General features: G+C 52.6%; 1 protein-coding gene across 2 annotated transcripts in view; it reads right to left on the minus strand.

Moving 5' to 3' along the window:
• Positions 1-203: 203 nt before the first annotated feature.
• Agpat3 (1-acylglycerol-3-phosphate O-acyltransferase 3) overlaps positions 204-26,648 on the minus strand; it is an 84,048-nt gene continuing 57,603 nt past the window's right edge. For both annotated transcript variants that reach the window (XM_032888315.1, XM_032888316.1), the window contains 8 exons: positions 19,190-19,416; positions 16,312-16,481; positions 15,506-15,667; positions 14,495-14,648; positions 13,566-13,668; positions 8,470-8,545; positions 5,081-5,279; positions 204-4,798 (listed from right to left, as the gene is read on the minus strand). In XM_032888315.1, coding sequence (XP_032744206.1) covers positions 4,710-4,798; positions 5,081-5,279; positions 8,470-8,545; positions 13,566-13,668; positions 14,495-14,648; positions 15,506-15,667; positions 16,312-16,481; positions 19,190-19,367 — 1,131 coding nt within the window. In that variant the 5' untranslated portion in view covers positions 19,368-19,416 and the 3' untranslated portion in view covers positions 204-4,709. The remainder of the gene's footprint in view (positions 4,799-5,080; positions 5,280-8,469; positions 8,546-13,565; positions 13,669-14,494; positions 14,649-15,505; positions 15,668-16,311; positions 16,482-19,189; positions 19,417-26,648) is intronic.

A 26,648-nucleotide genomic window follows, 5' to 3' on the forward strand; every position in this document is an offset into this window, starting at 1 on the left:
AATCCAACATGGGGGACTTGAGTTCCTAGCATAGTGGAGACCGTGGGGCCCGGGGGCAGCGCTGCCAGTTGAAGGGCCTCAGAGGAGAGGCAGAGACCAAGGGGTTAGAGGAGGGTATCCCCAAGGGACAGGAAGCACTTGAAAGCTGTCCCTCCTGGAAGTCTATGCAGACCAGAAAGAAAGAAAGAAAAAGAGGCAGAGAGTCACTTTCTTGTATATTGTGGACATTTTATCCCTCCTTTCACAACATTGTAATAAACAAGTATGATGCTTATGCATTTTACCTAGAAAGTACCACCAAGCAGGAGCGCCACGCCGCTTGAGTGACCTTCTACATGCTGTGGACAGAGAGAGCTTTGCATAGCAGTCAACACAGCCAAGCCGTAGACCCAGGCCTTGGGAAGTCTACTTTGGCTCCCAGACCTGGACAACTTCCTAGAGCACAGCCCTCCATCCTTACTCCGGAAAGCTTGTGAGTAGCAAACTTGTAAAAAGAAGAGTACAAAAGGAATCACCCAAATAACACAGTTGCACCCTGTAGACAAATGCATCTCTTGGAGACTGCCCAGAGTCAGATATGGCCATTTCTTGGTAATGGAAAAGCAGCCCAGATAGTTGCCCCACCCACCCACGCACTCACGCACGCACGCACGCAGCACTTGATCATTGAAGTTCATGGTCTGTGCGGCTTCCAGAAAGAGCCGTTCCTGTAGTTATAGAACTCACTGGTGCTCGGTGCAGAAGCCAGGAGGTACAGTCATGTTTGATTGTCACAATGTTACTACTCTGAGACAATAAATACAAGTGGAGCGATGCAACTCTTTCATTGAATCAAGTAACTCCAGTTTAATAGAATACAATTTAGTGCATTTCAGGATCTCGTTCACAGTTCTGCTTCTGCCCAAACACTTTTGCAACAGAAAGAAACCAAAAAGCTACGGGAGGAAAAAAGAAAACTCCAGGTGACCTGTCAGTACAAAGTTCACAGTTTCACAGGTCGCTGTCTGTGAAGAGAGGAGGCCACCATCTCTGGTGGCTCTGCAAAGTGCTCTCGTTGGGTTGATTTCTGGAGTGGTCTGTGAGAATCCCACCTTTCCCCGGGATTAACCGATTTCAAAAGCCTGTAATAAATTCGATTCATGTGTCCACCCTGTCAGCCAAGTAGATCGCCCAAAGCCTGAACTGGCATTTTAAAATCCTGGCCCCTGTATGCAGGGAATCTGGGGCATGAATGTCAGCACCCTCCTGACAGCCCCATGGCAAGACTCTGGGACAAGGCCTGAGGCAGGTCGGGGGTGCCCTCACCCAGGCCCAGGTGCCTTTGGTTTGGGGCTGGCCCATGGGCCAGAGATGTTTCTAGAAAGAAGGCAGCAGGCATCACAGGTGCGCCATTCTAACCCTGAGCTTCATGACACTGCAGAGGGCTAGAAGCCACACCAAATGGCTAGCGTTAAGCGACGCATGCATCTAGCTAGTGGTTGGGTCTATGTGTGGGACAAACAGTTGAGGTGCAGGTCATCAGGGCTGGAAAGGCTACTTTTGGCTCGTCCTATAAAGCCTCAGGCTGAGACAGGGCAACATGCAGGAAGAGTCACTTAATTCTTCATCCTGAACCTGACACAAATCGGGGCTAACCCTGACTTTTCCTGGGACAGTAGGAAGGCTGGACTACATCAGAGGCAGAAAAGATTCTCAGGGCAAGGTGCACAAAAGGGGCTGGGAGGGGCAGCCAAGGCATCTGTGAAGACACCTGCATTGTTCCTACAAGAAAGCCTTGTTACATTGTTACAGTTTGTTATCAGGCAGCCTGAGAATTCAAAGCTCATCTCTTTAATCAGACGGGTTCCGCCCCCTTGTCTCCCCTCCCCCAAGACTGGGCTTACAGCATCTCAGATGTGCCTCCCAGATGCAGTCACCGAAGATCCACAAACAGTAAGCGAAGATCTACAAACAGTAAGCGTTTGTTCTGTTTGCTTACCCTTTGGGTTAAACAGGTCTTGTCAAAAGAAGAGTGTCCCTGATCTCTAAGTACCCACATTCTGACCATTCAGTCTTCCTAGTGTGATGCTCCTGCTTCTTTGAGGATGGCCACCCCTCAGGATGCTAACACAAAGCCCTCAGAGAGAGCCTAGATGCTCAATATGGGTGCCGTGAAATGCCACAAGCAGGCAGGAGAGTGGCAGCCACTGCTGAAGTTCAGCATAGCTTCAGCGAGGCCTGCATGAGGTACGTGGGTGTGGCCGGGGACCAGGGGTGGGAGACCGCCTGGACAGCGGAAGGGTCTCTCGGGGAGATGGTGGGAGCCCTCGTGTATCTGGCTCTTGACCCTGAGTAGGGAGGAGACCATATCCCAGTCTTGTGGGGGCCCCCCTGCTGGAGAACCAGAAGCAGAGCCAGCCTAGCAGTCCAGACCCTCCCTCCTGAGGCCACCAACCACTCCAGTTCCAGAATGCCTCTGGCTCCTGAGCCTGCTGCTTCCAGCATGGGCTCCCTGAAGGCTAGCAAGCCCACTGCTTCCGCAGACCCTTCTGTCTGAATCTGCCCATGACATCTGCCATGCCTATCAGTAGTAGGGTGTGAAGGAAAAGAGAAAAGCATTATTCTGAGATTTATTAATTTAATAGAAAAATTGAAGGGGCTCTCCTCCCCCTTTTTCTTTCTGAAGCAGATGAAAAAGCAAGATCTGACCCCACCCCAAAAAACCAAAAAGCCCACACCCACATTCCTAGTGTAGTTTTTATTGCTCTCGGAAGCGCTGTATTGGATCACGAGCAGGGGGAGGCCTAGGAGGGCAGAACCTGCAGCCTGGACTCCTCGGTCATTCATGGACTCAACAGTCAGCTGACCTCAAAGGCTCAGGACTTCTGTGGGAAGCCAGAGGCATTAGTGAAACAGTAAAGGCTCTGAGGTGGCTTTCCTGGGGCCAGGTGCATGCATAGCAGGACCCGTTGGACTGTTTCCTTCCGATTTGTGAGGGGACAGTGAGTGGGGGAAGACAGAGACCCCAAGCAGACAGAAAGACAGAAAGAAAAACCCACCAGTGGGGAGCTGACCCTCGGGAGTACCCAAGGTAGCTTACAGTTGGCAGAGGCCAGGGCACGCAAGCCTTCAGCTGGAGGGGAAGAGATTCAGTGTCTCAGTTAGCTTGACTCAACCCTTCACCCTTACAAACGTGTGTTGCTGTTACCCAAGAGTGACAGGAGCAGCCACTCCATTGTGCATGGACCGGAGAGGCTAGGAGCATCTTCTGTGAACTGGGCATGCTGCCTTACAAGGTCCCCAGCACTTGGGGCCATGCAGCCAGGCCCAGGTCAGCCCTCAGGCTTCTCCAGGTCTCCTTCTTCCAGTGTATCCTATAAAATCTTCTCTGCTTTTACTATGAACTCTGGTTGCAGTATGCAAAAAAAAAAAAAAAAAAAATTACCCAGTTTTCCCTTGTTAGAAAACATGAAATGACTTTAAAAGAGCCAGTTGCAGACCAAAGGTAAAAGTATGTGATGGTGTTTCCCGAGGACCTGGGTCTCCCAGAAACCAGGCAGGTCCTTCCTGTGCTGAACAAGAAGGAAATGGGCCTCCAGGGCCAGCAGAGGGACCCTGGCAAGGTACCAAATGCGGGCCGGGGCCCCCTGTTCTCTGCCAGGACAGTGTATGTCACTGAGGTGGTAAGGGGCAATGGAGGGTATGGTCAGCAGCCATGACACCTGCCTGAATGGAGGCAGAGGAGGAGGAGGACAGGGAGAAGCTGCGAGCCAGCCACAGACCAACACCTGTAAAGAGACTCTAATGCTAACAAGCACTAAAGGCGTCTGATTGAGAACAAGGAGGCCTGATGGTGACACCACCCCATGAAGTGTCCCAGGGGAGTCCCATAGGCTGGAGCCCCCCCAGGCACCACAGGTCTGAGGTGTGGGGCCCGAGTGTGGTCTTCCCATCAGGCCCCGTGGGACGGCAGCCTGCTGGCTACAGAGGAGGAGAGACAACAGAGCTGTATGGAGACGCTGTATGAACTCAAGGGTTCCACATTCTGCAGAGTTCTCGGGCGTTCACTTTTAAAAGAGACTTAAGGTGCTCAGACACAGCCCCCAGCAAGGCGGTGCCACCGGGGGGCGCTGCAGAGGACGGAGGTGTGGTCTTCAGCCCCCAGGGCAAGGGAGGGACAAAGGGGCCAGATCCACATTCAGTGTGTGCTTATCTCTAAGACTTCCTCCCTCCCCAGGGGCTGGAAGCTAAGGTGCCAAGCAGGGCAGGACAAAAGAGCGCTGTGGGACAAGGATCCAGCTGACCTGCCCCCGTGAGGCAGCGGCACCCATGGAGAGCCAGTGTTCTGGGGTGCAGGGCACAAGGTTGGGGCCAGGTCCGTTCCCCAAATAACCGATAAGAAACAAAAGCCTCATTCTAAGTTTAAGAAGGGAGAGCAGCCAAGGCTGCCTCTTGGAGGCAGAGTTCTGGGGGAGCCCCGTGGCCCCACCACCTCCCCCAAGCCCGCCTCTGTCCCCGCAGAGGGCCGATGGGACCCTGCCGGTGCTGGCCAACCATCTTCACCTGGCAGGCCGAGTTCTTTGCTCTTGGCTCAAGTTTTGTTAATATTAGTCACCAGTTAATAAGAAAAATAGTCTCTAAGTGTCTCTTTCCCTCGCTCTTGGGTGTTCTGTTTTAATTGAGTTAATTGGATACCGCGTCAGGATATGGGTGTTCAATCACAGCGTTAATTATTCCTTTTTCTTAAGCTCTTGGTTGCCGTAGCTGGAGCCTTTCTCTATCTCAGTCACTCCTATCAGTCTTCGGACTCCGAAGGAAGCTTGAAAGACAAGAGAGGAGCGATGAGAGGCCTCACAAGGGTGTCCTCACTGGCCTTCCCACCCCCACCCCCACCCGCTTCCTCCCCGCGTGTGGTCACTCTAGTACAGGAAGCCACGCTAGTTCTTCACAGCCACCACTCTCAGGAGCCAGGGTCACTCAGTTCCCTGACCCAAGCCTCTGCCTCCCGGGGCCACCACCACAATGAGCCAAAAGTCCTGGGTATGGCGGTGGCCCAGTGAGTGGAGCCCTGCGTGTGAGCTGTCACATCCGTGCTCTGTACCTGCTCCCACAAACCCCAAGAACGTCAGGATGAGGAGCGGGGATCCACTGGCAAAGACGCCCAGGACGAAGCTGAAGAGGGGAGAGAGGAGGAATGTGGCCCAGCACAGGAAGTTGAGGAGAGTCCACGGCCTCCGCGCAGGCTTGATCTGCTCCCCGGGGAAAACGCCGCTCTGCTTGTACATCTCTTGCAGGGCATCCTGAGAGCAAAGGGGAGAGGACCAAGCTGAGATTGACAGGGGTGACTCTGATTCAGGAGACAACTCAGCAACAAAAGCCGCCGGGCAGGGCACAGGCCACAGCGTGAAGCAGACGGAAGGAGCACCTCCATGGAGGATCTTCAGCTGCTTGTCTGAGGGCGGGTCACCTGGACCCAGGAGGGGAGCTTGCTAGGGTACGGCCAGCCAAGCAGGAAGAGCGGCCGAGGGGCAGGACTGGCCAGTGGCTGCTGGTGCAGACCCCAGCATTTATCAAAGGACAGCCAAGGGTCCGGGCCTGGCTGCAGTCCATACCCCTACAGTGAGTCATCTGTGTGCCCAGCACAAGGCTTTTTACCTCCTATGCAGCATCCAGGGACCAAACTCAGGACAGCAGCTTTCGTGGTAAGCACTTTCACCTACTGAGCCATTGTGCTGGCCCCATACCATTCCTATGTGCTTTCCTCCTCCTCCTCCTCCTCCTCCTGCTCCTCCTGCTCCTCCTCCTCCTGCTCCTCCTGCTCCTCCTCCTGCTCCTCCACCTCCTCCTCCTCCTTCTTTGATACAGGCCTGCAACCCAGGTGGGTGTGGAACTCTCCACATAGTTGGTGCTGGCCTTGAACTTCTGATCCTTTAGGGTTAGGATGCTGGAATTAGAGGCATAAACTACTACCCAGCTACATTTTCTTCTTGAGGTATACTAACCCAGGTGAGTGAGAGAGAGAGAAAGTGTGTGTGTGTGTGTGTGTGTGTGTGTGCGCGCGCGCGCACGCGCGTAACTTTTGTTACTTTGGCCACCGTGGACAGCAGTGACGTAATGCTGGCTGAAGTGACATAATGCTGGCTGCAGCGTCTTGCATTCTGACTGGGCTTCCTTCTGACACTCCCAACAGGAAGACGTTAGTTCAGTGCCCAGGTTTCCCTGGTTTTGCCTGGATTTGACTTCCGCTAGTTCACTTTTGGTGCATGGAAATGATATTGGCTTTTGGACACTGTTTTTTTTTCATCCTACGACTTTAGGGGACTTCCCGGTTCTAACATTCTGACAGTTTTGAAGTTTTTCTGAATCTTAGGCTGAGCGTCGCAAACAGGGCAGTTTGACTGTGCGCCTTTCCAACCTGGACATTCTCATTGTCTCCAGAATCGCTCTGCTAAGACTTCTTCTTTTTTTTTTCTTTTTCTTTTTTTCGGATCTGGGGACCGAACCCAGGGCCTTGCGCTCCCTAGGCAAGGGCTTTACCGCTGAGCTAAATCCCCAACCCCAAGACTTCTAATGCTATGCTGGAAAGAACGATCAGACAGACAGACAGACAGACATATGTTCTGGACCCCAGGAGAAACTCTTTCATTGGGATGACGGGTCTGTGCGTCTGTGGTACGCGACCTGTGCTGTGAACTTTGCTGGGCATCGGGGGTGGGAGAAGAGATGGCCCACTTTATCCCGGCACAAAGCCAGCCAGGCCCAGCTCATGAATTTGCTCTCCTGTTTGTTGGCCGTGTCTTGTTTTATTCCTGTTAACACTAATTCTATCAGCCGTGTCCATAGCTTTCTATTTGATTAATATACATGTTCCTGAGATGGGGTCCCACCATGTCACTTTGGCTGTCCTGGGATGCTGGCCTCGAACCTCCAACTCAGAGATCCTTCTGCCTCTGCCTTGTGAGTGCTTGGCTCCTCCTTTTATAATTTATTTTAATTTTATTTGCCTTGGTGTTTCGCCTGCATATATGCCTGTGTGAGGGCATCAGAAGCCCTGGAATTAGACTTTCAGGCATTTTTGAGCTGCCGCGTGGGTGTTAGGAATTGACTCCAGGTCCTTTAAAAGAACAGCTGAACTGCTGCGCCATCTCTCCAGCCACTGTATTAATCACACTCTTGAGGAACACTGACATGCGGAGGGGACCTCCACGAGGCAAGCGCTGTGCACGCACACAGTCCTCAGCCTACTGCATCGCTCTGCGGGCTGCTTCTGTCCTCCACTCCCCTGCCGTCTTTCCGCTGCTCTTCTGCGGGCCTCCTTGTTCTCCATTTTCATCTTACGTTCTCATTTTAGTCTGTCTGCTGCTTCTCAGGTCCCTCTGAGGGCTTGGGTAGTTGTGTCGGGCATCAGGAAGGGTTTGTTCCCCTGGGTGTTTTGTCTTGCAGTAGCCTGCAGCCGGTCTCCGGTTGAGTCCAGGCTGGGCAAACCCAAGCCGTCTGCCTCTGGGGTCACCTCCCTCCATATGTGCTCAGGCTTCCTTTGGCAGCCTGAGGGGACTCTCTGAGGGGACCTCTCTCCAGCCTAGTGTCACCATCTTGTGGAACTGTGTAGGTGGGCCAGGACAGTCACCAGGGCAGCACTCCTCAGCATGGAGGAGGAGGAGGAGGAGGAGGGCTGGGACGAGCTCGATACCTTACTGTCTTGAGTGAAGCCACATCTCACCATCTGACCCCATGACTCAAGCCTTTGAGGGGGGACAGCACTACCAGCAGGTGGTGCGGTGCCAGCCAGGCCCTTCACCCTCACGTCCAGCTCTCCTCCCGACTTGGTCTCTGGGGCTCCCTTACTTCCTTGGGAGCTGCTCCCAGCACTGAGGGGAATTTAATTTGCTATAGGCTTTTCTGGCCATCCGGTTTCCAGAACAATGTGAAGAGGACACCTACTGTCCCAGGAAGCGGGCACAGGGTGAGCACGCGCTCTGGACTGGGAACTGGACATGTGTGCTCAGGAGCACCCCAAGGCATCTGCTGCGGGGCCCCATGACATAACACGCTGTTGTAAGTCTGGGGGATACCCACAACATAAGTACGCTGTTGGAAATCTAGGGATACCCGTGACATAAGCAAGCTGTTGCAAATCTGGGCAAGGTTTGTTACACACTTAAAATTTCCTTTATATAAAAAAGGGACAAATGTGGTAAAATGTCATCAACACAGTTTCACTTGCACACACCAGGCACCAGGCCAGACTTTATACTTCACTTCAGCATTAATTTCTCAAGTTTTAAGAACAAGAGACGACCCTAATGCAGGTGAGGACCACCGGTCTTTGGCATCCAAAGGGGAACCATGCTCCCTCCTTCCTTCCTTCCTTCCTTCCTTCCTTCCTTCCTTCCTTCCTTCCTTCCTTCCTTCCTTCCTTCCTTCCTTCCTTTCTTCCCTGCTGCCCCAGCCTGCTTTGGAGGTGAGACGAGGGCAAGCAGGAGCCTTTACCTTCTCCTGGTACAGCTTGTGAAGCCACTGGGCCGCGCCGGTCTCGTCTGCTGGGATATCTTCCAGGGGGAACCTCCTGTAAAGTGTAGAGAGTGAATGGACACCTGCCCTACACTGGGAGGGAGCAAGTGACACAGGTGAGACCACCTGAGGCTCCCTACTCAGGCCTCATTCTTAATTTCTGAAACAAGCAGTCAGTCAGACATCTGGCATACTGGAACCTTCTGGGCAAGGCCAAGCCATCCCCCACATGAGGGCTGAAAGATGCCTCAATGTCTGGGGACCCTTGTGAGCCACCTGCCTGGCAGACCATGCCTCAACTTCCTCATAGGGTGACTGCAGTGGCCTTGGTCTTCCCCAACACACATCCTGTTGGAGATGACCAAGGGCAAGGATCTGTGGCATTTGACCTTGACTGTCACCTTCAATGGATTGACAGCTACGAGAGGTTGTGACCCCAAACCACAAAGTGAAGTTTCCCAAAATGCCATTTTCTACTGTGAGTAGTTACGTGGGATTTTTATTAGTTGTGGAATGAAGAAAGTTCTAAAGTACTTATGGACGGCATTGGTAGGAGTTACAGGTGGGTGGGGTACAGCAAGGGCCCTCTACCTCAGGTCTCAGAGCCTCCATAGCATCCTCGCCTTTGGGTTAGTGGGAGGTGGTGGTTTGCTAGGAGTACATTGTCCTGTTCTGATAGTCACCAGGATGTTAGGTCAAACATAGGGTGGGGAAGGGATGGCTGTCAATGACAGTAAAAATGCTTTACGATCATCTGGCTCTAGTCTGCAACAAACAAAACCGCCACCTGTAGGGAGAGCCAGCTCTCGGACCCTTCCACATAACCGTCATGAACTTTAAAAGGCTAGAGCCAAGTGTGTGGTACTGCACACCTTTAATTCCAGCACTCGGGAGGCAGAGACAGGAGGATCTCTGAGTTCGAGGTCAGCCTGAGTGACAGAGTCCGTTCCAGGACAGCCAGGGCTACTGGGAGAAACTCTTGTCTCCAAAAACCAACATAAAACAAAACACAAGACTTAGCGCTGGGGGGTTGGGGATTTAGCTCAGTGGTAGAGCGCTTGCCTAGCAAGCGCAAGGCCCTGGGTTCGGTCCCCAGCTCCAAAAAAAAAAAAAAAAAAAAAGACTTAGCGCTGGACATGGCAGCACATGCATTTACATGCACTTGGGCCACAGAGATAGGGTCATAGCCATTGTGGCTTACATGTCAGGCCACCCAGGGCTACATAGGAAAAGTCCCATCTCAAAATATAATAACTACTGTTGGAAAGAAAAGAAGGACAGACCGACAGACAGACAAGCTAGACAGGTGGCATATTTCTGTCAGTCAGAAATTGGATGTGGCGTCAGAGGATGAGGAGCTCCTCAACAGGTTCCGCGGCAAAGCAGGCTTCATGCAAGCCTGGGCACCAGACAGGCGCCGCCTGCTTTCCACAGGGAATTGCAGTACCTCCGGAAGCCAGCAGGTGGCGCAGAGCACTCAGGTTCACACAGGTTAGCAAGGACTGGGGTGATCACAGTCCTCCTCTGGGGGCACAGATCCCAAGTCCCAGGGACATCTGACACCTTAAGCGTTCAGCCCCCTCTGCACACTGTTTTCTGGTGTGCCGTGCTCCACACCCGAGCGCTCCCTTCGTTTCACACCCCTTGTGCTCTGAAGCCATTAAGTTACATTTTAAACACAAGCACCATGAGTCTGTGTGAATGACATTAGGAGGGTGGCTTACACAAGCTGATACACCAGACAAGGCTTTGCATCCAGGGTGACAGAGGGAGGATTTAAAGTCCCCAAACAGATAGCTTGCTTCTGGAAATTTCTGCTTAGTGTTTTCAGACTTCATTTGCTTGTGGGTAATGGAACTTGGAATAAGGGGGAAACTGGTAAACTCTGGAGAGGGGCTTGGATGGCCACCATGGTGGCCCACAGTCCTTTCTTTCAGAGGAAAAAAACCATGTGAAAGGTTCACAGGCTGAGACAAACCTGTACATTTAAAATGGAGGCCCTGAGGGGTTGTGGCTGTGTGGGCTGTGCCTAGGGACCTCTTCACCTCAGCACAGCGCTGGTGGAGCCCAGGGCCACAGAACATGATGTTCCACAGAGCACTGCTGCAGGCTCACGGGCACATCAGGGTCAGAGGCAACAGCATCTTAGCAGATAAAATATTCATATTTATACCTCCCAAGGGTTCCAGCCACATGCTGGGGACTGCGTGGGAGAGGGTTTGGCACAGGTGCCTCAAAGTCAGGGGGTGTAGCAGGAGGGCACCTCCTACAGCAAGAGGACCACAAGGTTCAGACCTAGTTCATGGGTGTCCTGGTGTGTGTGTGTGTGTGTTTGTATGGGTGTGTGTATGTGTGTGTATGTGTGTGTGTGTATGTGTATGTGTGTGTATGTGTGTGTGTGGGTGTGTGTGTATGTGTGTGTGTATGTATATGTATGTGTGTGTGTGTGTGTGTGTGTGTGTGTTTGTTTTCGTGTGTGTGTGTTTGGGTGTGTGTGTGTGTGTGTGTGTGTGTGTGTGTGTGTGTGTGTGTGTGTGTGTGTGTGTGTGTGTGTGTGTGTGTGTGTGTGTGTGTGTGTGTGTGTGTGTGTGTGTGTGTGTGTGTGTGTGTGTGTGTGTGTGTGTGTGTGTGTGTGTGTGTGTATGTGTGTGTATGTGTGTGTGTGTCTGTGTGTGTATATCTGTGTGTATGTGTGTATGGGTGTGTGTGTGTGATGTGTGTTGCCATATATGCATGTGCACTACTACATAATATACATTATTGAAGCAAGATGACAAGATAGACACATGGTAGTCTTCCTGCTCATGGCAGCTAGAGCTTGAACCTGCTACCCTGAACTTTCCAGGAACAACTGCCATCACAAAGCTAGCCAACATGACAGCACAAAGAACAGAGGTCCTTTGGGGCTATGTAATGCAGGCCTGCTCCATCACAATCCCGAGAGTTCTGTCTCCCTTGAGGGAGGCATGGGGGAAGGCCCTTGGCCGTGACTGCAGAGGTATGCTGGGTGGCAGGAACAGTACACTTGGACAAAGTCCGTGCTCAAGAGCACATACCAGCCAAGGCTTCTGCGAGCTCGAAGCTGTCTGTTGAAACGCAGCTCAACGTCTCTACAGAATCAGCATATCACAGAGGAAAGGGCAGAGAGAGGAGGCCTCCCTTGTCACAGCTGGGTGCCCATGCAGGACACTTCAGCTTGATGGGTGACTGAGCAGCTGGACGGGGGTGAGGGAGATATGGCCACCCAGCCACGGTCTGGCTCTGACCTGGGGCAGTTAAGCCAGAGGACAGGAGCATGACTGGCCTCTGAGGGGACACACCTCTGGACATGGCCAGATTCTCAGTCACTGTCATCTACCTTAAAGTTGTTCTTTTGTTCTCCACTGTCCTCAAAAATCATGTATTAGCATTTTGGTTTCCTACAATCCTGGTCCTACTTGAAAAAAAAAATGGGCCAGTGGGAGGTCCTTGGTCGTGGCCATCTCTGAGGGGTCAGCGCCCCAGCCCTCCCTCTTTAGCCAACTGACTGATGAAGTGATTGCTATATTCAGCCCTGGGTGTGTTCCTGCCATAGCATCCTGACCCTACACTGGACCAAAGCAACAGAAACTCAACCGTGGACTGAAACTATTAAACTAAGTCTAGACAAAGTCTCTTCTTTGTAAGTTAATTATCTCAGGTACGTGTTACAGTGAGAGGAAGCCGACCAACACACTTGGCCATGGAAACCACCTAAGGTTCAGAACTAATCATCGTAGTCCCCCTGGAGTCAGCTTCCTTGCTGGAGGCTGAACAATATGAAGGAGAAGACCCTAGGCTCACTTGACTCCAACCCAGGGTGTTTCCCAAGACCAGAGTCAGGGTCCTGGACCTCCAGGTACCCAGCTGTTTACAAAGTCAGGAGGAAAAGGCCAGTGGGCTCACTGTTCACTCCAGCTGGCCTTTGCTACTTCCTTCTTTTTCCCACCCTGTATCCCTCCCCTCCTCCTGTTTCATCCCCCATCACTAGATAGGAGAGAATGAAGGATAGACGGGAAAGAGAGATCCCCGAATCTTTCTTTTGTTTTGTAACAAACAGCAACCAACCCCCCTAAGTGAGTAACAACAACTAACCCTATCTCTCAGGGTCCTTGACATTTTACCCTCTGAAAGGTCCCCAGAATTACAAACCCCACACAGTCACAGAGAATGTCTGCAACTGGCAAAACCAGGCCTCTGCTAGAGCACGAGGCAAATCATAGTCAGCTGCTGCAGACAGTCTGAGGAGGCCCCATACCTGCGACTAAAGTAAAAACATTCTTATAACATTTGTGTTCTTAAAAGACCCCAAGATTCCAGAATTCTCACTAGTTTATGTCCACAAACTTATTTATGAAAGTCCCCGCAGTGTAATTTATAAACCGGTATGAGCTCAAGTCCACTCAGAAGAATCAGTTGCAGGCGTGGAGCAGAACCGATGTTGGATGAATTGTTTCCTCAGGGGCACAGAGATGAACATCACCTTGGCTGTGCTCCTCAGCCAACACTGAGACATGGACTCTACCCACCCGGTCAACCCGTGACTCTGTGTTCTACAAGGCAGGCTGCCTCTGCGTGGGAGGTCTCAGATGTGCCTCGGGCCCTTCCAATGGGTCCTGACAGTGGCTGCATCACAGACGATGGCCAAGTAAGCCTTGCAGGCACCATCACCTGGGCTCTGAAAAATAGGCCAGGCCTTCCCCAACCAGAGCTTCCTATAAATGCCCAGGCCAAATCACAGCCACCTGGGGGCTGTGCCACTCCAGGAGGGGCTCTGCAGGATGTCCCATGTCACTAGCTCAAAACAAGAGATCAAAGGTTACTATGTGTGACTGCTGTTCAGGGAGACCAATTGACCCTGGGCAGACTTGGAATAGAGCTTTCCTCAGAGACGTGTGTGCATAGGTGTCCACTGAGACTGGGAGACACACAAGAAACAGCCCTCACACTGGCCAGGGGACTCCAGAGGCTGCTAGGCTGCCTTGCTATGTCCCACACCCTCAGGAGTCCTGCAGCAGGCCACATCAAGTCCTGACAGCCCTCTGATGGGCGCTCACCTCACACACATGTCTGCCTCATACTTCTTTCCATACAGGATCCCCAGGAGAGATGGGTTCTTGTTCCCTCTGAAGTTCAGAGTCACGTCGTAGATAGCTGTAACTGAGGAGAGGAGACAGGACCAGTGAGCGATGGATGATGGGAAACACTCTAGAGCAGTGATGGCACCCCCTAACAGAAAAGCCACACTTCACCTGGCTCTGCCCCTCCTCCACACAGCAGAGCATGGGGCGGTGATCTTCACTCCCAGCTGGCTAGCCAGGTGCTCAGACCCTCTCTGCTGGTGGTGCCCTCCTGCCCAGGGCTCTTGGCCCCTTTCTGTGGCTTAGGTAACCCCTCCCAGATGTCTCTGCTCTGACATTCTCCTTTATAATTAATGTTTTGCTTTATTTGAGTTTTACTATTGGACAACTTGCCACTAAGTAGCAATTTATCATCCCCAAAGAGATCGCAGGTCTTCTAACACGTCAATCCTACTTCTGCCATTCTTCCGGGCTTCTGGTATATTTTACATTTTTATATTTTATATTCTACTTTAAAAAAAATAGGGTTGGGGATTTAGCTCAGTGGTAGAGCGCTTGCCTAGTAAGCACAAGGCCCTGGGTTCGATCCCCAGCTCCGAAAAAAAGAAAAAAGAAAAAAAAATAAAGCTTTTTCCCCCCCTTTTGAAACAAATTCTCATTTGTCCAGGCTGGCCTCAAACTGTCTCTGGAACTTTGAATTTATATAGCCAAAAATAATCTGCTGATCTGATTCCACCTCCTGAGTATTATGGTTGCAGGGAATTCCCCCAATGCCTGGTTTATGGGGTACCAGAACATAGGATCCCACGTGAGCAACATCCCCAGCCCCATTAAGTTCTCGCTTTGCCCAGTGGCCTCGTGGGCAGTGACGGACTCCAGCTTCTCACCATGGGTCCCAGGCTTACCCGTCCCCCGGAGGCACTGGACTGCGGTGGTAAAACCCTTGGTCCGGGGCAGCAGGTGGTACTTGAGTGGGGGAAGCCCCTTGGAGGCAGCCACCTCCATGCTGATGCGATGCTTGGTCTCTGTGAAGCGTGTTCCTTCGCAGTACAGGAGGAACTAGGGGTAGGGAGAGGCCAGAAGGTCATTCCGGGCCAGCAGGGACGGAACCAGAGCCCTGCCATTCAATGCCTGTCATGCATGCCGGACCACATACCACACACTGCTGGAGGTAGAGAGCGAAACACAGTCATCCAGCAGCAAGCACGTTGTGTCACTGAAATGGCATTTTATTTTAGGGCTGCAATCTGCACTCTACTCACGCAGACGAGTGCAATCAACGGTTTTCCTGAGAGAACTCTCCAGAAGAAGAGAGACCTGAGGGAGCAGCAGCCTTTGACCAGAAAACAGAAAGCATCTGCTGTCCCTGAGCATGGAGAGATGGGAACTAAGAAGCTGGGTTTCCGAGAGTAGACAAGAAAAGGGGTGAGAAATACCATGCAGGCCGGAACTCCCACCACCTGCACCCTGGGCAGGTTTGTGCCAAATCTGGGCTTCAGCAGCGGGGACAGGTGGGAGCTATGTCCTAGGAATGAGGCCAAGTCTGCAAATCTGGGATGGTATCATGGGCATGTGTCTGCACAGGTGTGTGTGTGTGTGTGTGTGTGTGTGTGTGTGTGTTTTTGAGATTCCACCTTGTTTTTTGAGATGGGAGCGCACAGTGGCCTGGAGCTTGGCCAGCCAGTGAACCGCTTCCCCAGTGCTGGGATAATTTGTGCTCACCACACCTGCCTTTTCTGTCTGGGTTCTGGGGCTCACCCTCAGGTTCTTACACTTGTGAGGTAAAAGCGCTATTTATTTGCTTTACCAAGTGAGCTATTTCCCTAGCTGGAGATCTTTCACCTCATAGCTTGGGTCCTGGTACCCAAGCTGCATCCGCAAGCCATGGCACCTCATGGCACACGCAGCACACTCACCCACATGTACTCCGGGTAGTTAGCCAAGCGCCTCAGTCCCTCTATGACAGTGTCCCGGTCTTCCTCCCACTTCCGCTTGCAGAATACGATCTCTAGGAAGTACCATGTCCAGCCGATGAGAGGCACATACAGCAGCTCCCTCTTAGCCAGCACCTTGGAGCTCTGCAGGGAGACCAGCGGCACCTGTCAGTGGGGAGCGCCCGCACAGAAACCCTCACAGACACCCCAGGGGTTCAGGCCTTGCTTCTCCCGGCTCAGGTTTTGATATAAATGGGTGTATGACTGAATGATTCTTGGATCAGCACCCCTCAAATACACAAGGGGCCACCCTAGAAACTACTCAAGAGCCAAACCTTGATGGCTTGGCAGGTGCAGCACGACATGGTGAGTAGCAGCACCTCAGTTCCAGGTCCCTTCCTGACCCCCATCTTCCCGACAGTGCTTAAGGGCTTTGGCTGCACGGAACTCCCTGGCCCTCTTAGTGTAGTTTAAACTCATCTGAGGCCACTCAGCTCACCAATTATTCAGTTAGCCTTGAGTGGGATCCTCTGGATGGAGAAAGGTAGTGACAAGAAATGAAGTCACAGCGAGTCCTGAGAGCAGGCAGGGGAGACTACAGAGGAGACCCCATGGGAACACCTCCCACCATCTCCTCCATTAGCCATACTGCTCAATGGGAAAGGGGCCACGCCAAGAAGCCTCTAAGGAACAAGCCTCTAGAGTCTTGGGGACTCCGATACCTGGTCTCCTCCTGGGGCCCCACTCTGCCGTCATGCACCCAGCCCCTCCCTGACCCCATTGCTCACCCCCAGCACGCCAAACCGCTCGCACATGGTCCACCCACAAAGGAAGTCGATCTCGAAGTTGTGGTTGAGGATAACAACCACGTGCTCCTTCCCAAAGTGGTTCACGGTGGCCTGGTCGGTGAAGAGAGTGCACTCCGTGCAGGACCACCACTCCAGGAGCATGACCAGCTCTGCGGGAGGGTGGGGTCAGCACTGGGAGATGCCTGTCCGGTGCCCTGCTCCAGCTCCTCCCCCGCCCCCATTTTCCACAGGCTCTGGGAGAGCAGTGTCAGACCCAAGTCCATCTCCGTTCCCATCTAGAGGGGAACTTCCTTCTAGAAGTGAGTTTGGAGGGCCTGTGTTTGTAAGTTTTCCCAAATCATAAATAGCTACTTTGTGTCATGGAAGCTGCTGGCAGGAAATGGAAGATGCAGGGCCCTGCAGATCTAAGTGGGTCACGCTGCCTCGGTGCTCAGCCACCAGGTCACTTTGGTGGATAACTGTGCACCATCGAATGTCACGTGATCACTAGCTTGCTTGTGCGGAAGGCTGGAGCTGGGTCCTGCATGACAGGGAAGAGAATGCCTGCGGGGCTGTGCAACTCACAGTTGGAGAGCAAGGATAAGGTGGACATCTGGTGTAAGCTATGGTCCGTACTCAGTCTGGCCTCCCCCAGGCCTGTGGGAGCGCTCCTATGAGATCTACTGCTGTAGCGGCTGATAGGCTGTCGGCTGCCCAGGGACATGAGGGGCGCTATGGCGGGAGCTCAGAGGGTGCTCTGTAACTGTCTGCATCTCCACCAGAATGAGGAAGGTCGCTAGAACTCAGCCTCCACCTGCCTGCAACTCCCAGGCCATGACAGATCCAGGGTAAGGCAAGACCATGGCATCGCCTGGTTCCTCTGCATGTACACCATCATAAAGAAAGGGCCAGAAGGTGCCAAGGTGAGAGCTTTGTGTGCATTCGACCAGCATAGAGCTTGAGTACAAATGAGTTCTGGGAGGGAGCACAAGAGAGTAGGCATCCTGCTTGCACGCCATGGTCTGGTGTGGAAGGACTACGGCCAGGCATCTGAGGTGGGTGGACCAGGACGTAATCGCCCCATGCGATGATGGCAGGAGGCACTTGTGGCTCTGGCCACTGCTCCATGAGAAAGCCTCAGGGTCCCCTGAAAAGAACTGTTCCCTTGGAATGGAGCTAGGGCATGCTGTCAGCCTCAAACATGGAGCCCACAAGTAGGGCGAGGCCCTGGGCACTGAGGAGCTCTCACTTAGTCCCAGAAGGGGTGCCAAATGGTGTAGCTGCTTTGGAATACTGCAGAGGTGGGGTCCTTAATGTTTTCCAGACACATTAGCATGTGGCCTGAAGGTCATCCCATACATATGCCCGAGAGTCACACGTGTGGCTCTGCCACCTGAGAGTGGTCACAGTCATCGTCCTCCAGTCCAGCCCAGGCTATGACCCAGTCACAACACAGAAGGAAGTCCTGAGGTCTGGGCACCTAGAGGGTCCCCAAGGACATGCTTCATTCATCATGTACCCCCATCTCTGCTTGGCTAGGCTGATGCTAACTGGCTTCCTTGCCCCTCCCAGGGCTCCGTCGGGAAGCCTCACGGGGACACATCTGACTTTCTAGCATGTCTCCCACGATAGCTGAGGGGCTCTGTTTCCTTTTCCCTCAGGATTTGGTGTGTGTGTTGTTCTGGTGTCAGGGTAGCACCGGATGTGGGAGTCTACAGCTTAGCTTTTTTCTGTCAACAGTGGAGTGGTCTCGCCACCGAGTCATGTTGCACGTGTGGGAATTGTAGTTTGCTGTCTGTGCAACAGCTGTCGCCTTTTGAGTCAAGCTGAGGAGGGGGATCAGGCACACTGGAGTCACTGGCTTCTAGGTAGGAGGGGATCAAGGTGCAGAACCCAAAGACAGTTCCCTGTGAGATGCATGTGTCCTCTCCTGAGGGGGTAACACACACATCCTGCACCCACTTCTTAGGGCGCTGCTGCCCCTTCCTGCCTCTGTCCATGCCTCTGCTGCAACAGCCAGGTAGAAACAGTAGTGGACTGTACACTTCTTTGTATATCTGCTTTTCTCTCTTTACTTAGAAATGCATTTGCAAGAGGGTTCTCTGGTACAGGAGATACTCGTTTCCTTGGTATCTGTGTGGGCACACTGTGGAAGGGTGAGCATTCACAGACGACCCCTGGTGAGCTTTGGGCCCTTATCAACGAGAGAAGGTGAGGAGGCCTATGGGGCATGGACATCTGCAGGATTCTCAAGGCTGTGTTCTTATCCTGGGGAGCAACTGAGTCAAACTGGCATCATGTAAACTGCGGGTAGAAACCGGTTTAGTGCCCTCCCATGATGCATAGGGTGGGAGTAAGCGCCTGTCTGTCCATGCAGACGTGGAGAAGGCTTCTCATGTATATGTGCTCTCATGCACTAGCACATTCTGGTGGATAGGTAGCACACGCACACTCGTGACTAAGGGGCACCCCGGGTTTTACTGCACCCTGCAGTGTGAATTGGGACATTCAGTACTGTGCGCTGGTGGCCGGGTCAGGTCACCGAGCCTATTCTTCCCTTGCTCTTGCTGGTTTGAAAGCAGGCACAGTGCTGTGTTAGACCCTCCTTCTCTGTGAGTCACACCACCTGATATGGAAATAGCATGTGCTTGAGCCCAGGAAAGTTACTCGGACACCTGTTCGCCTGAAGGGGGTGACCTCAGGGAGCCTGAGCTGCACCCGGCTCTGTGCTGGGATGGAGTGTCGGGTGTGGCCCTGCCAGAGAAGGCCCTGCACAATGCCCTCGTGGATGGGCACACAGGGAAGGCCCTGCACAACGCCCTCATGGGTGGGCACACAGAGAAGGCCCTGCACACCGCCCTCGAGGGTGGGCACTTACGGCTCCAGAGCGAGTAGGCCAGGCGGCAGTTGATCCGGCGGTATAGGTTCTTGCTGATGGGCCAGAGGGCCAGCGTGCACAGCTGGGTGAAGTTGATAATCAGCCCGCTCACCACGAAGACGAAGCCAATGAGCAGGTGCACCACGAACTGGGTCTTCAGGTAGGCAAGTAGGCCCATGGTCGCTGCTCAGGGGCGGCCGCACGGTCCTTCACTGAGAACAGCCGTCCTGGAAACACAGGGCAAGTGGTCGGTGTAAGTGTGGAGGAGGCACAGGACTGGGGCCCGGACACCACGGTTCTCATTCAGGGAGGAGATGCACTGTTGTGCCTGGCTCAGAGAGGCTGACCCTGGAAAGTGAGGAACATACACTGTGCATATCATGCAAACATCACACAGGAACACCACACACAGACACACACTACACACATACCACAGATACACACATAGACACACACTACAGACACACACCACATACACACACCACAGACACACACAAAACACACACACACCAGACACACACACACACACACATACACACACACAGCATACACACACACACACACACACACACACCCACACACACCACACACACACACCACACACACACACATACACCACACACACACACATACATACACACACCACACACACCACACACACACACACACAAACACACACAACACATGTATACACATACACACACACCACACATACCACAGACACACACAGCATACACACACACACCAAACACACACACATACACACACACCCAACACACACACACACACCACACACACACACCCCACACACACCATACACCACACAAACCACAGACACACACACATACACAAACACACACACACAAATAGACATACACACACACCACACACATACAGAAACACAACACACACACACACACAACATAAACCACACATGATACACCACACACACACACACACACACACACACATACCACACGCATACACAGACACACACACCACACATGAACACCACACACACACACACACACACACACAACACACAAACAACACAACACAACACACACACAACACACACATACCAAAGCACACACACACATACCACACATGAACATCACACACACAACACACACACAACACACACATACTCAAAGCACACATACACACATACCACACATGAACATCACACACACAACACACACACAACACACACATACTCAAAGCACACATACACACATACCACACATGAACACCACACACACACACATACACACACACAAACACCACACATACACACACACATCACACATACACACATACACACACACATAAACACCACACACACACACACACACACATGCACACACACATGAACACCACACACACACACACATATACCACACACACCATACACACACACACATTCCACACATGAACACCATACACACACACACACACCACACATGAACACCACACACACACACACACACACACACACACACACACACATGAACACCACACACACACACCAGTGGATAGTCAGCTACCATGCACTAGGGACAGATACACAGGAGGTCACACTCTTGTGAAGGAGACTACACCTAATGCTGTATAGGGAACCTCAGTTCCAGGCAGATCTCTAGGTGACCAAAGCCCGTGGTGGCTTAGCTGTCACTGAAAGGGAATTCCAGCCCACATGGCTATTTGTTAAACCAGCAATAAAGATGAGGACAAAGAGAAGAGAGGCAACAGGGACACTTCTTAGACACGACTGTGCTCCAGGGCCTACAGCAAACTGCCTGATCACAACTTGTCAACAGTCATGAAGTCCCGCAGTGGATGCTGTTAGGACCACGTGTAACAGGTGACTTAGCGCACAGGACAGGTGAATGGCCTAGTCAAGGGGCCAGGAGGAGGAGATGTCAGTGTTGACTTTGAGGTCTGAGTCTATGCTCATGTTCCAAGGCCAGAGCCTGCAGGCCATGGACCCTCACACCCCAGGGACCTCAGAGTTCCTTCCTATACCATACAGGATGGATCTGAATAGACCTGAATATACAAGGTAGCTTGGGGTCTCCACAGCCATCACATGGCTGTGATGGCTCTGACCCAGCAGCCCCAGGAGTCACAACCGCCCTCAGCACCCCACACTCAGGCTCTACTCTGTGCCTCACCCAGTGGCTTTGTGGCTTTCAAAGGAGATGCCCAGGCTCCATGCCATACCTCCGATCCCACAGCCAGTGCCCTAGGGGCAGACTATGATTTTTAAGATCAAACTCCAGTGAGGTCTTACATACAGTCACCACGTTCTCAAGTTTGGGTGTCAATACTCAATGGCCAGGAGGCCACCACCACTACACAGAATGAGCCATGCAGACTGGTCCCACCCCAGGCCCTGGCTGTGCCCGTCACTGTTCTGATAGCTTTTTCCAAGGCGTAGGATAGCACAAATGGGCTGGCATCACAGTGCTGAGCTTGGCCCCGCTGGTGTGTAACAGCAGGGCTGGTGTCCACTGCTAAGTCCTCAGCTGTCCTTCCCTGATAACGATCCCCACCCATTCATGCTCTGGCTGTGAGGATGGCTTTCTCTGAGCATCCCGCTCTAGCCACCATCCCACGTGCTGCACGGCAGAGGAGGTCTCCTCTGAACTAGAGAGCTTGTGTGGACTCCATGGTGAGCCCATGCCAACGTCTGTCCCTACAGTGCATTTGCCACGTACCACATTCACCTCTGGATCTCTGGTGTCCCTGGGTCCAGCCAAACCTGAAGTGGGCAGATAGAATAGCCAAAGGCTAGCCTGGAGCTCAGCTCAAGCACCAAGACCATTGCTCTACTTCATAGCCCAGGGTATCTCGAATAGCCTTATAGCCTCGTCACCCACACAGAACTGTCAAACGCAGTGTCCCACGACATGTGTCTGCTGCAGAGCATGACCTCAGCCATCACTCTCTAGTCCCCAAATGCCCCAGTGATAGACACAGGGCCTGCTTCCTCGGTGCTGGCTACACCCCATTTCCAGGACTGTTTCCTTTTTTTAACTTCAGTGCTGTCCACAGGAATGCGATTCAACCTTGGTGCCAGCTCTGCTCTGCTCTGCTCTTGGCTACACAGTTTCTGGTCCATCCTGCCAGGGGAGTGTGGGGAAGGAAGGCCTGAATTCACTGACCACGGTGTTGGTCTCACTATGTAGTCCTGGCCATAAAGATCTGCCCGCCTTTGCCTCCAGAGCGTTGGAGCTTAAGGCATATACACCACCACACCCAGCAAGTTTTAAAAGTCTAGAGTCCTCAGATGGTTTCAAGTTGACACCCACATTTCAAACCCAAGTTTCAATGTGCAGAGCGTGTACTGGAGAGCTGTAAAATACGACTTTTAAAAGTGGAGTTTTAATCTTATAAATGCAACCGCAGCCCAGCCTGGATCCAGCATCCCTGTGGCTGCCTCACAGCCTCCCCGGTTCCCCGGCTGTGGATTTCCACTGTGTGTTTGCGGCGCGATTGTATCACCAGGCAGCACATCAAGAGTCTCTTTGGCTTGAAATTATGCTTGCGAGTGTTTTATTGATTACTGTGACCTACTGTCCCAGCCACACCTCGGACCACTTTAGCCTCCATTGGACACTCCTGGTACACAGGCCGGAGCTGAGGCATCTCAGACACTTGAACTGTCCTGTATGCTGGGACCACCTGCTCGTAAAGCCGTGCTCACAACACGAGCCTGAACCCCGGCAGCAGCACAGGGCATCCAGCTGCACCCTGACGATACCTCACGGCACTTCCCAGGGCCACACCCTTTCTTCCTTTTTTATCATGCACCTGATCCTGACCACTCTGAGGTCTACACAGCCAACTGGAAGCACACGCCACCACCTCAAGGCGACACTTCCTCACAGTCACTTTGGGTTCCACAGGGCAGCTAACAGGAGCTAACAGGAGACACCAGGAGAGTGGTACCACTAGACATCCTGGGCACAGGAGCATGGTGTCAGCTAATTACAGTCTTTGCAGGGGATGCCTGAGAGCGTGAGACCTGTCATCTGTGAGTCTGCATCCCCTGCAGTGGGATGGCCCTGTCAGACTCAACCTCTTTCTCCCGTGGCCCTCTCAATATCCTCAGATATTCCTGCCCTGGCATCTGGTCCCTCCCATCTCTAGGCACTGGTGTGATTTATGATTTCCACGTGACCTTTGAAGATTGGATGTGACTAATAGACATGGTTTCTGGAGCCTAAATGACCAACAGCTGGAGGACAGGGCTGTACCTATAGCTCGCAGGTATTTCCGGGCTTTCCCATAACCCTTGGGTAGTTGGGGCTAGTGGCTCCCGAGGCCAGCCTGACATTAGAACATCTTGCCCCGAAAGTGACACCATTGCTTCCTGAGTTTCATCATGGCACTTCCCAGCCTGCCAGAACTAGCACCTTCCTGGGTCAGAAGAAGCCTTAGCTTCTGAGGAACAGGCAGTGTTTGCCCTCTGGGGAGGAGGAAGCCGTGGCTCAGCGAATCTGTGCTGATTACAGGGGAAGCCACGCTCGGCGGCAGCACCAGCAGCACTCCAAGTACGTCCTTGTACGTGGTGTTACTTACCACGGCTGGGAACCAGGAACTGGAGAGATGCTCCTCCCACAAGGACGTCCCTGGAGGAGGTCCAGGACCCTGAGCCACACTGCCTTCCCATAGATACCACTCACTGAGAAGTGGGACCCTTCCTGAGTTAACTGTGACCTAAAGGAGCTCTCAGTCTTGGCCTCAGATAGCTGGGGCTCCGGGCATCATCAGGGCACTGAGCCAGCCAACCACACACAAGGAAGGCGCTGCCTGATCCTCTGCTCTGAAGGACTCCTCACTAGGACTGAATTGAGTCATCCCCAACTGTAAACCCCCGGCACCTCGGAATGCTACAGTACTTAGAAATGAGGGCTTCAAAAGGTGAAGAAGGTAAGTGCTGTTGTTTCTGATCTGATCGCCATGTGCTCACCAGAGAAGGAACGGAGGTGTATGCCAAGGGAAGAGGCACCAGATCTGCCAGCAACTCATCTCCAGAGTTCTGGGCCCCTGAGGAGAACAGTGCAGCCCAAGGCCTCACATGCCTCTTACAAACACACAGGCTTTCGGCTCCCTAATCTAAGCTCTGGGAAACCTGTTGGTCCATCTTTCCTCAGCCAACTTCCTGGTCACATTCAGTCCCCATCTTCTGGGAGCCTGTCCGTCATCCTTGGTCCCTTTGCCCTGCTTCCCTGGGGACCTCGTTCCAGAATGAACCTCGTGTCTGTCTCTCAGTGCCCAACCTCCCTATGCTTCACACTGCCTGGCTGAGGAGTCTTTCAGAGAGTGTGGCTGCCATTTAGCAGACGGAAGACCCTGAAGTACGGAAAATGAGTTGTTTGTGATGCCCCAGACAGGAGACTCGGTCACAAGGAAGATGCAGGCAATGTGGGTTTTGGTGATCAAATTCCAGTTTGCAGGATAACACAGTTGTCACTGTGCTGTCTCCCTCCCATTCCCTCATGTTCAGTTCCCTACCAAGCCTGGATGTGCAGCAGGAGCAGGCTGTGTGAGGGGTTGGGCCAAGGGCATTCCCTACATACCCTCCCAACCTTGTTTTGTAAGCGGTGAACTGAGCTGGTCCAGAATCAGCAGATGCTGGAGGAGAATTATTAACAGGAAAGTGTAGGAGGACATACGGCAGCAGAACGGGATAGTATCTCAAACTGTCTTAGTCAGGTGCAGCATTAACTAGTCATAAACAGCCAAGAATGAAAATATAACAGCCAAACCTTTCTGAGCGGCCAAGTGGGCATGGAAAAGCAGAGTGCTCAGGGGAGTGGTTCTACCAGGGTGGAGGAGACTCCGGCAGCGCTGATGTCTCACCAGCATGACCCTGCGGCCATGTTGCCTTTTAGGCAGGTAGAAAGTGGGGAGCCTAAAGGCTTCCTCTATAGCTAGCAGGGTATGGGCTTGCAAGTGTTAGCAACCAGACGGATGAAGATATACCAGTCCCTCATGTGTCCAGGCTCTAGGACAGTCTATAGCTGTGCACGCACAATGCACAAACACGTTGCATGGAACCATGTGGCTGAAACAGAAAACCCGGCTGAGTAAGGTCCAGGCATTGACCAGCAGGCCACCTTGGTGTTCATGTCCTGAGTTGGTCCACACTGCTGCTTCTCAGATGAGCACTGGCCCCTGGCTCAGGGCCTGGGCTGGCTGCCTGGGTGGCAATGGCATTTATGACTTCCGGGGTTGCCTCCAGAGACCTTGCGACCTGCTGTGACCTTTGGTCATTAATTGGGGATGCGTGGGTCAGTCTACTGACCCATATCTACTGAGCCCAACCCTGCCTAGGTCACCAGACCAGACCACCTTGGGGTATCTGTCAGTGAACAAGAACGATTCCAGGGGAACCAGAAGCACCCAGCTAAGCCCAGATGAAACTGCTGACCCACGTAGCCTCGGGGAAGTGGATGGTCTTAGATTGCTTAGGCCATAAGCCTTCCCAATACATAAGCGGTTTATAAATACTGCCAAAGCCTAACTACAGATCCAAAGATCCCCCACCACCCTGAGTGAACTGACTTCATGGTTCATAGGAAACACAGCCAAGAAAGAGAAGTGACTCAGAAAAGGCAGGAAGGGACAGCCCTGTAGGTGCCACAACTGTGAAGTCTGTCAGCACCAGGATGGGCTGCACCACGTCACACACAGACCAAGAACACAGGCCCCAGGGACAGGCTCCATCAGCGGTGCAATCCCATCCGTCTTGTACTGAGAGCAGGTAACCTACAGCCATGGTCTGCAGCCTCAGGTTGTCTGTGCTGGAGCACAGCCACAGGCCATGAATGTTGGGTCTCTCAGCATCCCACACAGGCCCTCTGGGCTCCAGTGGACTTGTGTTTCTACTGGATTTAGACAAATTTAAAAAGGGGAGGGCTAGAGAGATGGCTCAGCAGTTAACAGCAGTGACTGCTCTTCCAGAGGTCCTAAGTTCAATTCCCAGCAACCACATGGTGGCTCACGACCATCTGTAATGGGATCTGATGCCCTCTTCTGGTGTGTCTGGAGATAGCTACAGTGTACTTATATATAATAAATCTTTTAAAAAATAAAATAAAGTGGTTAAAACCATAGCTGAGTTTGCGGGAATGTGAGAGCACTTCATTGTCTAGACTAATGGATTTGAAGGTACAATTAAATGTCACGCACTAGCCCCTCGAACTCCTGACAGAGTTCTGCCCTGTGGCCCCAGAACCATCTGAGCTTAGCTAACAGCACCTGGAAGCTGTGTGCTGAGCACAACCACCACAGCAGTAGACACCCCTGTGTTCTGAGACCAGAGCCCCAGCCCAACACAAACCACAAGGCCACACCCCTCTCCTCCTGAAACGGGTACCCAGGAAAACATGTGATTCAGGTCCAGCTAGTGGGACAAGGTGGAGGAGAGGGGAAGGGAGAGGGAGGG

This window comes from Rattus rattus, chromosome 18 (genome assembly GCF_011064425.1).
Source record: "Rattus rattus isolate New Zealand chromosome 18, Rrattus_CSIRO_v1, whole genome shotgun sequence".
Classification (NCBI taxonomy): domain Eukaryota; kingdom Metazoa; phylum Chordata; class Mammalia; order Rodentia; family Muridae; genus Rattus; species Rattus rattus.